This window comes from Zea mays, chromosome 8, assembly GCF_902167145.1.
Source record: "Zea mays cultivar B73 chromosome 8, Zm-B73-REFERENCE-NAM-5.0, whole genome shotgun sequence".
In the NCBI taxonomy this organism is placed as follows: domain Eukaryota; kingdom Viridiplantae; phylum Streptophyta; class Magnoliopsida; order Poales; family Poaceae; genus Zea; species Zea mays.
This window is the reverse complement of record NC_050103.1, coordinates 56,884,214-56,897,013: the sequence shown is the minus strand read 5'-3', so window position 1 is coordinate 56,897,013 and position 12,800 is coordinate 56,884,214. Positions and strand designations below refer to the sequence as shown.

Below are 12,800 nucleotides of genomic sequence, written 5' to 3'. Positions count from 1 at the left end.
TAGTGGCTTGGTAAAGATATCAGCTAATTGTTCTTTAGTGTTAATATATGCAATCTCGATATCTCCCTTTTGTTGGTGATCCCTTAAGAAATGATACCGAATGGCTATGTGTTTAGTACGACTATGCTCAACGGGATTATCCGCCATGCAGATTGCACTCTCATTATCACATAGAAGAGGAACTTTGGTTAATTTGTAACCATAGTCCCTAAGGGTTTGCCTCATCCAAAGTAGTTGCGTGCAACAATGACCTGCGGCAATATACTCGGCTTCAGCGGTAGAAAGAGCGATGGAATTTTGCTTCTTTGAAGCCCAAGACACCAAGGATCTTCCCAAGAACTGGCAAGTCCCCGATGTGCTCTTTCTATTAATTTTGGAACCCACCCAATCGGCATCGGAATAACCAATTAAATCAAATGTGGATCCCCGAGGGTACCAAAGCCCAAACTTAGGAGTATAAGCCAAATATCTCAAGATTCGTTTTACGGCCGTAAGGTGAGCTTCCTTAGGGTCGGCTTGGAATCTTACACACATGCATACGGAAAGCATAATATCCGGTCGAGATGCACATAAGTAAAGTAAAGAGCCTATCATCGACCGGTATACCTTTTGATCGACGGATTTACCTCTCGTGTCGAGGTCGAGATGCCCATTGGTTCCCATGGGTGCCTTGATGTGCTTGGCATCCTTCATCCCAAACTTGTTTAGAATGTCTTGAATATACTTTGTTTGGCTAATGAAGATGCCCTCTTGGAGTTGCTTCACTTGAAATTCTAAGAAGTACTTCAACTCCCCCATCATTGACATCTCGAATTTTTGTGTCATGATCCTACTAAATTCCTCACATGTAGATTCGTTAGTAGACCCAAATATAATATCATCAACATAAATTTGGCATACAAACAAATCATTGTCAAGAGTTTTAGTGAATAGAGTAGGATCGGCTTTTCCGACTTTGAAGCCATTAGTGATAAGGAAATCTCTTAGGCATTCATACCATGCTCTTGGGGCTTGCTTAAGCCCATAAAGCGCCTTAGAGAGTTTATAAACATAGTTAGGGTACTCACTATCTTCAAAGCCGGGAGGTTGCTCAACATAGACCTCTTCCTTGATAGGTCCATTGAGGAAGGCACTCTTCACGTCCATTTGGTAAAGCTTGAAGCCATGGTAAGTAGCATAGGCTAATAATATACGAATTGACTCAAGCCTAGCTACGGGTGCATAGGTTTCACCGAAATCCAAACCTTCGACTTGGGAGTATCCCTTGGCCACAAGTTGGGCTTTGTTCCTTGTCACCACACCATGCTCGTCTTGCTTGTTGCGGAAGACCCACTTGGTTCCTACAACATTTTGGTTAGGACGTGGAAGCAAATGCCATACCTCGTTCCTAGTGAAGTTGTTGAGCTCCTCTTGCATCGCCACCACCCAATCCGAATCTTGTAGTGCTTCCTCTACCCTGTGTGGCTCAATAGAGGAAACAAAAGAGTAATGCTTACAAAAATGTGCAACACGAGATCTAGTGGTTACCCCCTTATGAATGTCGCCGAGGATGGTGTCGACAGGGTGATCTCGTTGGATTGCTTGGTGGACTCTTGGGTGTGGCGGTATTGGTTCTTCATCCTCCTTGACTTGATCATTTGCATCTCCCCCTTGATCATTGCCATCATCTTGAGGTGGCTCATCTATTTGATCTTCTCCTTCATCAACTTGAGCCTCATCCTCATTTTGAGTTGGTGGAGATGCTTGCGTGAAGGAGGATGGTTGATCTTGTGCATTTGGAGGCTCTTCGGATTCCTTAGGACACACATCCCCAATGGACATGTTCCTTAGCGCGATGCATGGAGCCTCTTCATCACCTATCTCATCAAGATCAACTTGCTCTACTTGAGAGCCGTTAGTCTCATCAAACATAACGTCACAAGAAACTTCAACTTGTCCAGAGGACTTGTTAAAGACTCTATATGCCCTTGTGTTTGAATCATATCCTAGTAAAAAGCCTTCTACAGTCTTAGGAGCAAATTTAGATTTTCTACCTCTTTTAACAAGAATAAAGCATTTGCTACCAAAGATTCTAAAATATGAAATATTGGGCTTTTTACCAGTTAGGAGTTCGTATGATGTCTTCTTGAGGATTCGGTGTAGATACAACCGGTTGATGGCGTAGCAGGCGGTGTTGACCGCCTCGGCCCAAAACCGATCCGAAGTCTTATACTCATCAATCATGGTTCTTGCCATGTCCAATAGAGTTCTATTCTTCCTCTCCACTACACCATTTTGTTGTGGCGTGTAGGGAGAAGAGAACTCATGCTTGATGCCCTCTTCCTCAAGAAAGCCTTCGATTTGAGAGTTCTTGAACTCCGTCCCGTTGTCGCTTCGAATTTTCTTGATCCTTAAGCCGAACTCGTTTTGAGCCCGTCTCAAGAATCCCTTTAAGGTCTCTTGGGTATGAGATTTTTCCTGCAAAAAGAACACCCAAGTGAAGCGAGAATAGTCATCCACAATAACTAGACAGTACTTACTCCCGCCGATGCTTATGCAAGCAATCGGGCCAAATAGATCCATGTGTAGGAGCTCGAGCGGCCTGTCAGTCGTCATGATGTTCTTGTGTGGATGATGGACTCCAACTTGCTTCCCTACTTGGCATGCGCTACAAATCCTGTCTTTCTCAAAATGAACATTTGTTAATCCTAAAATGTGCTCTCCCTTTAGAAGCTTATGAAGATTCTTCATCCCAACATGGGCTAGTCGGCGGTGCCAGAGCCAACCCATGTTAGTCTTAGCAATTAAGCAAGTGTCGAGTTCAGCTCTATCAAAATCTACCAAGTATAGCTGACCCTCTAACACTCCCTTAAATGCTATTGAATCATCACTTCTTCTAAAGACAGTGACACCTACATCAGTAAAAAGACAGTTGTAGCCCATTTGACATAATTGCGAAACGGAAAGCAAATTGTAGTTTAAAGAATCTACAAGAAAAACATTGGAAATGGAATGGTCAGGTGAGATAGAAATTTTACCCAAACCTTTGACCAAACCTTGGTTTCCATCCCCGAATGTGATAGCTCGTTAGGGATCTTGGTTTTTCTCGTAGGAGGAGAACATCTTCTTCTCCCCTGTCATGTGGTTTGTGCACCCGCTATCGATGATCCAACTTGAGCCCCCGGATGCATAAACCTACAAAACAATTTTAGTTCTTGACTTTAGGTACCCAAATGGTTTTGGGTCCTTTGTCATTAGACACAAGAACTTTGGGTACCCAAACACAAGTCTTTGACCCCTTGTGCTTGCCCCCAACATACTTGGCAACTACCTTGCCAGATTTGTTAGTTAAAACATAAGATGCATCAAAAGTTTTAAATGAAATGTCATGATCATTTGATGCAGTAGGAGTTTTCTTCTTAGGCAATTTAGCATGGCTCGATTGCCTAGAGCTAGATGTCTCACCCTTATACATAAAAGCATGATTAGGGCCAGAGTGAGACTTTCTAGAGTGAATTCTCCTAATTTTGCTCTCGGGATAACCGGCAGGGTACAAAATGTAACCCTCGTTATCCTGAGGCATGAGAGCCTTGACTTAACAAAATTTGACAATCTTTTAGGAGGGGCATTAAGTTTGACATTGTCTCCCCTTTGTAAGCCAATGTCATCCTTGATGCCAGGGCGTCTCCCACTATAGAGCATGCTTCTAGCAAATTTAAACTTTTCATTTTCTAAGTCATGCTCATTGATTTTAGCATTAAGTTGAGCTATGTGATCATTTTGTTATTTAATTAAAGCCATGTGATCATGAATAGCATCAACATTAATGTCTCTACATCTAGTGCAAATGGAAGTATGTTCAACGGTAGATGTAGGGGGTTTGCAAGATTTTAATTCTACAACCTTAGCATGCAATATATCATTTCTACTTTTAAGGTCGGAAATGGAAGCATTGCAAACATCTAATTCTTTAGCCTTAGCAAGCAATTTTTCATTTTCATCTCTAAGGCTAGCAAGAGAGATATTCAATTCTTCAATCTTAGCAAGCAAATCAACATCATCATTTCTAAGATTGGGAATTGAAACATCACAAGCATTTGAATCAACCTTAGCAATTAAACTAGCATTCTCATTTCTAAGGTTGTCAATGGTCTCATGGCAAGTGCTTAGCTCACTAGATAGTTTTTCACATTTTTCTATTTCTAGAGCGTAAGCATTTTTAACCTTAACATGCTTCTTATTTTCTTTAATAAGGAAGTCCTCTTGGGTGTCCAAGAGATCATCTTTCTCATGAATAGCACTAATCAATTCATTTAATTTTTCTTTTTGTTGCATGTTTAGGTTGGCAAAAAGAATGCACAAGTTATCCTCCTCATTACTAGCATTATCCTCATCGCTAGAGGTTTCATATTTGGTGGAGGATCTTGATTTTACCTTCTTCCTTTTGTCGTCCTTTGCCATGAGGCACTTGTGACCGACGTTGGGGAAGAGAAGTCCCTTGGTGACGGCGATGTTTGCGGCGTCCTCGTCGGAGGAGGAGTCGGTGGAGCTCTCGTCGGAGTCCCACTCCCGACAAACATGGGCATCGCCGCCCTTCTTCTTGTAGTATCTCTTCTTCTCATTTCTTCTCCCCTTCTTGTCGTTGCCCCTGTCACTGTCACTGGATAGTGGACATTTTGCAATAAAATGATCGGGCTTACCACATTTGTAGCAAACTTTCTTGGAGCGGGGGCTTGTAATCTTTCCCCCTCCTTTGCTTGAGGATTTGGCGGAAGCTCTTGATGATGAGCGACATTTCCTAGTTGTTGAGCTTGGAGGCGTCAATGGGTGTTCTACTCGATATATACTCCTCCTTCTTCTCCTCCGTCGCCTTAAATGCGACCGGTTGTGCTTCGGACGTGGAGGGACCATCAAGCTCGTTGATCTTCTTTGAGCCTTTGATCATCAATTCAAAGCTCACAAAATTCCCAATTACTTCCTTGGGAGACATTAGTGTATATCTAGGATTTCCTCGAATTAATTAAACCTGCGTAGGGTTAAGAAAAACGAGGGATCTTAGAATAACCTTGACCATTTCATGGTCATCCCATTTCTTGCTCCCGAGGTTGCGCACTTGGTTCACCAAGGTTTTGAGCCGGTTGTACATGTCTTGTGGCTCCTCTCCTTGGCAAAGTCGGAAGCGACCGAGCTCCCCCTCGATCGTTTCCCGCTTGGTGATTTTGGTCACCTCGTCTCCTTCGTGCGCGGTTTTTAGCGTGTCCCAAATCTCCTTAGCACCTTTCAACCCTTGCACCTTATTATACTCCTCTCGACTTAGAGAGGCGAGGAGTATAGTTGAGGCTTGGGAGTTGAAGTGTTGGATTTGGGCCACTTCGTCCTCATCATAATCTTCATCCCCTATGGATGGTACCTGTACACCAAACTCAACAACATCCCATATACTTTTGTGGAGTGAGGTTAGGTGAAATCGCATCAAATCACTCCACCTAGCATAATCTTCACCATCAAACGTTGGTGGTTTGCCTAATGGGACGGAAAGTAAAGGCGTATGTTTAGGAATGCGAGGATAGCGTAGGGGGATCTTACTAAACTTCTTGCGCTCATGACGCTTAGAAGTTACGGACGGCGTGTCGGAGCCGGAGGTGGATGGCGACGAGGTGTCGGTCTCGTAGTAGACCACTTTCCTCATCTTCTTCTTCTTGTCACCGCTCCGACGCGACTTGTGTGAAGGGGATTCCTTTTCCTTCCCCTTGTTGTGGGACTCTCCCGATGGAGCTTTCCCGTGGCTTGTAGCGGGCTTCTCGCCGGTCACCATCTCCTTCTTGGTGTGATCTCCCGACATCACTTTGAGCGGTTAGGCTCTAATGAAGCACCGGGCTTTTATACCAATTGAAAGTCGCCTTGAGGGGGGGGGGGGTGAATAGGGCGAATCTGAAATTTACAAACTTAATCACAACTGTAAGCCGGGTTAGCGTTAGAAATATAAACGAGTCCGAGAGAGGGCGTGAAAACAAATCGCAAGCGAATAAAGAGTGAGACACAAGGATTTGTTTTACCGAGGTTCGGTTCTCGCAAACCTACTCCCCGTTGAGGTGGTCACAAAGACCGGGTCTCTTTCAACCCCTTTTCCCTCTCTCAAACGGTCCCTTGGACCGAGTGAGCTTCTCTTCTCAATCAAACGGGAACAAACTTCCCTGCAAGGACCACCACACAATTGGTGTTCTTGCCTTGGTTACAATTGAGTTGTTCGCAAGAAAGAATGAAAGAAGGAAGCAATCCAAGCACAAGAGCTCAAAACAACACAACAAATATCTCTCTCTAATCACTAGAGCTTTGTGGAGTTGGGAGAGGATTTGATCTATTTGATTGTGTCTAGAATTGAATGCTAGAGCTCTTGTAAGTAGTTGGAAGGTGGAAAACTTGGATGCCCATGAATGTGGGGTGGTTGGGGTATTTATAGCCCCAACCACCACAAAGTGGCCGTTGGAAGGCTGCAGTCGCATGGCGCACCGGACAGTCCGGTGCGCCACCGGACACAGTCCGGTGCACCAGCCACGTCAGCAGACCGTTGGGGTTCGACCGTTGGAGCTCTGTCTTGTGGGCCCGCCTGGCTGTCCGGTGGCGCACCGGACAAGTCCTGTAGACTGTCCGGTGTGCCACCCACGCGTGCTCTCCTCCTCTGTGCGCGCAAGCGCGCATTTAATGCTTTGCAGACGACCGTTGCGCGCGAAGTAGCCGTTGCTCCGCTGTCACACCGGACAGTCCCGTGTGCACCGGACACTGTCCGGTGACTCACCGGACAGTCCGGTGAATTATAGCGGAGCGGATTCCCGAAGCTGGCGAGTTCAGAGTTGCTCTCCCTTGGGGCACCAGACAGTCCGGTGAATTATAGCGGAGCGCCTCTGAGAATTCCCGAAGGTGTGGAGTTCAGCTTGGAGTCCCCTGGTGCACCAGACACTGTCCGGTGGCACACCGGACAGTCCGGTACGCCAGACCAGGGCACACTTCGGTTATCCCTTACTCTCTTTGTTGAACCCTTTCCTTGGTCTTTTTATTGGCTTATTGTGAACCTTTGGCACCTGTAGAACTTATAGACTAGAGCAAACTAGTTAGTCCAATTATTTGTGTTGGGCAATTCAACCACCAAAATCAATTAGGAAATAGGTGTAAGCCTAATTCCCTTTCACAAATGCTACAAAAGGCTTTTCAACACAGTGGAGAGACTATCCATCGAAAAATATCCGAAGTTTTTGAGATAGTTCCCATACTAACTCAACGGTTTGTGAAGCTTCCTAGCTCAGTTCAAACTCATGCTAGGATTGCAACAGATTCTAGGTTCATGCCCTTTTTTCAGGTGAGCTACAACTACAAACACACAATTATCCTATGCTAATTGCCACATGCCATCATTATATTTCTATATTTGTTTCTTTAATGCAGAATTGCCTTGGTGCCATTGACGACACACATGTACCCATCACTATCTCAGAAGATAGGGCCCCTCCATATAGAAATAGAAAAGGAACTCTTTCACACAATGTTATGGTAGTCTGCGACTTCGATCTCAATTTCACATTCGATCTCAATGTTATGGTAGTGTGTCTACGGGAGACTTAAATTTCACATCAACTCAACAGCTGCCTCCTTATGCTCCTCTATCTGTTGATACTCTTGCTCCTCCTGCTACTGTTCCTCCTCTTGCTCCTCCTGCTACTGTTCCTCCTCTTGCTCCTCCTGCTTCTGTTCCTTCTGCTCCTATTTTTGTTGTTCCTTCAGCTAGGAGTACATTTGAACAGACTCTCCATCCATTCAATACAAATCCATTTGATTTGGATGGACAAGAGATGACAAGTGAAGCTCAATCTGTGTCAGCTATTCATGAAGCAAGAGAGGGAGAAGGTAGCAAAAGTAGAAAGCGTAAGCAGAGTCATGTTGGAGCAGCTCTCGAAGGCTATGTGGAGTTCAAAAAGAGCCAAACTAACAAGGCACTTGATGCTCTTAAAGAACTTTCCATGAGGAAGTGTATGAAGGAAATGGAAGCAATGGATGGATTCACAGATGAGGAGAAGTCATATGCTGTGGAGGTCTTTGAGTCCGAGATTAATAGAGAGGCTTTCATGTCAACAATGAACCACAATGTTCGAAGAATGTGGCTAAAGCGCAAAATCAGGTATGTCCATAGTTAAGCATGTAACAAAACATAGCTTCCAAGAACATGTTAGCATCATACTTCTACAAGTTTCTTCGCTTTTGTCATTTCCTAGTTGTAAAATGTTGGTACATGGTGTAAACTAAACCGTGTGTCAGTTGGTGCTACTTGGTATTTGCAGAGTGCTAAGTGAAAGCAACACTTGAAGCTGACATGGAGAAGGAAAATGGAATAACAATCCACATGAAGCTTGTAAAAAAGGAGTTAAACAAATAATTTATTCTAGTGTCAAAGTTCATAACGAAAGGACTTGTACTCTGTTTTTATGCTATATTGTCTATTTGTACGTGTGAATGAAGATGATCTTATGTGATGTGATGATGGATAGATTAACTTTGTTGGATATTAGATGATCATGTCCTATGCATGTTTTTAGATTTTTAGTGATGTTTCATTGTGTTTTTGTTTTTCTAAATATTTCCTATTTTTCTTTGATTTTTTAATGATATTTTGAAGTATTTTGTCTCAAGAGGGGTTTTTAGCCCCTTGGTTGCCAAACAGTGGCAGGGAAATACACCGGAGTGGAAAAAATCCTCCCAGAGAATTAAAGTGTCATTTAAAATCCCCTTGATAGATTATTTCCCTAGGTTTTTTTATCTATTTGTTGGCAAACTAGCCCTGAAAGTGAAATCCGTAGAGCCGTATTATCGTCCTTGGCATACATTTTCGTAGTGTGAAAATTGTTAATGATTTTTCAAAGAACAATGGATCGTCATTGTAGGGGTAGCGTGATAGTTGTTTGGAGTTACTTGTTAAGCATGGGAAAGATATTCTTTTGGTTTTCAATATTACTACTGATGTGAATTTTAAGCTTTATATTGTTACTGCAATTGCTATTGATGTGTAAGATATCCCCTTCACTATGGGCGCATCATCCATTCCATAACTGCTAGAACGAGAACGCTGCTACTGACCCCGTTAACCCAAGTTCGAAGGCATATAAAATAGAGAAGGAAATGGTTTGTATTGAACCAAATTTCTCTCTGTCCTTTTTTCTCACGTTTATTTGACAACTTGTTATGTACGGGGCCTGTACAAATGTTACTCATCAAACTCCGCATGGAGCACCGATCACCCTCTGTATATGTTCTAGGAGTATTAAAATTACAATATTCACTGTCACAAAAATGAAAAAAACCAATTGAAAATATCCTCCACCGTGAAAAAATGAAAAAAAAATCACTATGTGACACCCACGCTTCAGTGGTATATCCTCTGTTCCACGCCCAATCCCGCACGGTGGCGCTGCGCCCAGTGGTCATACGCCTGGCGCAACCGGCGGCGGAACCGTGCCATGTCCAGGCGCACGTTCTGGCCGTCCAGATAAACCTGCTTGGTTACCTGCCATCCCTTAGCGTTCACGGTATCCGGGTCAGTCAGCACCGGGTCGTCGTTGGCGTACTTCCTGTAAATCGAGCTCTCGGACGGCAGGATTTTGTACGGCAAGTAGCGTAGGCCCAGCCGCCGCGCGGGCTCGCCGTAGTACGTCTCGGCGGCCCAGTCGGTGCCAAGCGGCACCACCTGAATGAACACCGAGCCCGGGCGCATGAACAGGAAGTGCGTCATGGCCGCGCCGTGCACGCCCACCATGACGTCAGAGGCGTTTAGGGCGCGGTACATCCTGGCGAGCTCCGTGTCCTGGCGTGGCTGGAGCACGGCGACGCGGAACCCGGCGCCCGCAGCGGCGCGCACCAGCTCGGCTTCGTTCTCGATCGCGCGCGACCCGTTCCGAGAGATGATCGTGAGCCGTGGCTTCTCAGCCAAGGCTGTCTTGCTGCGCTGCCGGCTCCTCTTGCTTCCGCGATGTTCCTGTCTCCTCGCAGCAGCAGCTTCCTTCTTCTCCTCGATGATCGTCTGGATGCGACCACGGTGAGCGTCATCGAGCATCAGACGGAAATCCTGGATCGTCTGGTTGGCTGGCATCCGCGCGGCGTCGATAGCAAGCTCGTCGTGGATGCGAAGCCCAACCACGGCCTCGGGGAAGCAGTGCGTGCGGCGGTCGTTGGTGAAATCGATGGGCGGGTAGTCGGAGAGCTGCTCAACGATGTGGCCGTACTTGGTCATCCACCAGTCGTGGTACTCGAGCATGACGAAGACCACCTTCTTGTTATAGTGGCGCGCGGTGATGTAGAGCGGGATGATGCCGTCGTTGAACTCGTGGTACACGTTGCCCGTGTAGCCGCCGGTGGAGAAGACGACGGCGGGGACGTCGTGGCGGACGTCGCAGCGGCTGGGCGCTCCCTCTGGCGCGGAGCGGAGGCGGAGCTCGTCGATGGTGCTCATGATGCTGGACTCCCACTTGCGCGTGTATGGGCGGATGTGCTCGTCGGTGGCCGGTCGAGACGAGTTGGGAGGCAGGAGCAGGAAGAGCGAGTTGGAGGCGGCCTGGGTGCGGACGTGCCCGCGCATGACGCAGACGTCGGTGCGGAGCGCGGTGCGGTCGCAGCAGACGGTGTCGTTGGCCACGTCGGCGCACGGCGGTGCCGGTGCGCCGTCGTCGTGCCGCGCCCTCCTCCCTAGCTGCAGCAGCTCGTCCATGGTGGCGGAGACGGGGCTGCCAGGAAGCAGCAGCAGGAGGCAGGATACGAGCGCGAAGCCGGCAAGCATACGGAGCAGCGCATCGTGCCCGTGCTTTCGGTGTTGACAGGCGTAGTCTGCCAAGCGGCCCCGGAGCTCCTTCATCCTGCCGCCGCCTGACTCTTCAGCCGGCAGCGCATCCTCTGCCGCCGCCTCGCCCTTTCTGTGCTGGTGCACCAGCAAGCTCGCCCGGTGGTGGTGGATCATCTCTAAGTCTCAACTCACAGTCGGATTTTGAGTGGGGGCCGGCGGGGGGCGTGGTGTTCGAGCCTTAAAGGATCAGCAGTACTCAGAACCGCCCGGAAGAACCCAGGAAGCAGAAGCACAGGGACGCGCATAGAGAGTCGTGGACGGCGTTAGCACGCGAACGCAGAGTAGAAGAGTCGTCGTAGACCATGACCGCGTCGGCTGGCGTGGACTCGCGTCATTTTAAACATGGCGTGCTGCGTGGCGGTCTGGCGGAAGGAACCAAACCGCGTCTCATTTCTATGGCTTGCGGCGTAAGGGAATGCAATGCAACAGGCCAACCGCCAACACGACCGAAGGCTGCGCCGCTGATGCTGACCAAACGGACCCTGCTGGCCTGCTGGTGCTGGAGATGGACTGGCAATGCAGCAGCGCAGCGGGCAGTTGGTGGTAGCACGGAATCGGCAGCAGGAGGAGGCGGCCGCAGGTCGCTTTCATTGGGACCGCTTGCGGGACTTTGCGCGTTTCATATTCTTTCTTAGCGCGGGTTGCTTATTTGTATGGGAAAGGTGTTTCCGTTCGCCTGCAGGCTGCAGTGGTGCTCTGGGTTACGCGGCCTACATGTGATGATTGATCCGATCCTTCCGTTGGGAGAGGATGTGAATATATGATCAGATCCAGCACCAGCAGCCGATTGAACAGAATCACCATCCGTCCATCCATGATGCATGATTGGTTTAGTTATCCCCATCCAGAAGTCAGCAGCCCAGCGCTGCTGACCTTTTTTTTTCCCGACAATGCTTCCGTTCGCGCGCTGTCTTTGCAGGCATGCGATCGCTCCGGTTGGTGGGCCGCGACGTCCAATCGCACCACACTCTTCTGCTAGTCCCGTTGCGCCGCATCGCCAGGAGTCCCTGCACTCCACTCACCATGATCGAAATGTTTCTTTATAATTTGTTAGGACAGAAATAGAGTTCGATCCTAATTTGTTTCGATCTTTAAATTTTATAATGTAAAATTTAATACCCATTATCACCCTTAGCCGCGACTATCCTCCACCGTAACTATACCGCCTTTGCGTCCTGCAGTTTATCTGGGTTTTCACATGCCATATCGTCACCGTTGTCGCACCACCCTCACCTCATCCAGAGAGATTTACTAATATGCTCACTCCACAATTCATAGACAAAGACAGATTGCCAAATCATAGGCGCAGTTAGCATTTTTAGCAAGGAGGCAACATTGAGGTGCCCAAAAACACAAATACAAACCTCAATCTTCATTAATCTATGCATCGTGCACAGCTCTACGATTACACGTCAACTGGACTTCAACACTACCATGACACCTCGGTGTTCTTCACGCGTTCGATACGCCCACCCATAATCCACTTTTGCAGAATCCATCATACCGTCTCTACTGTTGGGGCCTTCGTCTGCCGAAGATCCTCAAAAACACGGCTAACCATTTGTTTTCAGCATATTATTAAGTATTACAAGAGCTTCTGTTGGTCCTTGTTCCCGGATGTGATACACCAAGAACAAAGCAACACAATTGTTAACGATTAGAGACCTTCGTTCTTCGAAGCATTATTTCGCCTGTGATATAATGTTCTTCAGACGAAGATCAAGAAGGGCATACCTTCATCATTTTAGTGGGTAAAGATATAAATAAAGACATATGAGACATGAAAAGAACGTAAACAATCATACCAAGTTATTAGATTATTTATATTCTTATTCTTATAAACATGAATAAATATCAACGATATTTATATTACATTCGTACCTTCGACTTGACAGAAGGTAAAAAAGTGAAGGTGACGCAAGAGTGATTACAATTCAGCGTG

General features: G+C 46.8%; 1 protein-coding gene and 1 long non-coding RNA gene across 2 annotated transcripts; one reads left to right on the top strand and one right to left on the bottom strand.

Moving 5' to 3' along the window:
- Positions 1-7,787: 7,787 nt before the first annotated feature.
- Positions 7,788-8,575, top strand: LOC103635219 (uncharacterized). Its single transcript, XR_002264374.3, has 2 exons — positions 7,788-8,149; positions 8,310-8,575. It is a non-coding gene; the product is annotated as an uncharacterized lncRNA (long non-coding RNA).
- A 575-nt stretch (positions 8,576-9,150) lies between these two features.
- Positions 9,151-11,290, bottom strand: LOC100279381 (uncharacterized). Its single transcript, NM_001152395.2, has one exon. It carries the CDS (start codon positions 10,970-10,972, stop codon positions 9,389-9,391), a length of 1,584 nt encoding a protein of 527 aa, NP_001145867.2. The 5' UTR covers positions 10,973-11,290; the 3' UTR covers positions 9,151-9,388.
- Positions 11,291-12,800: the final 1,510 nt, after the last annotated feature.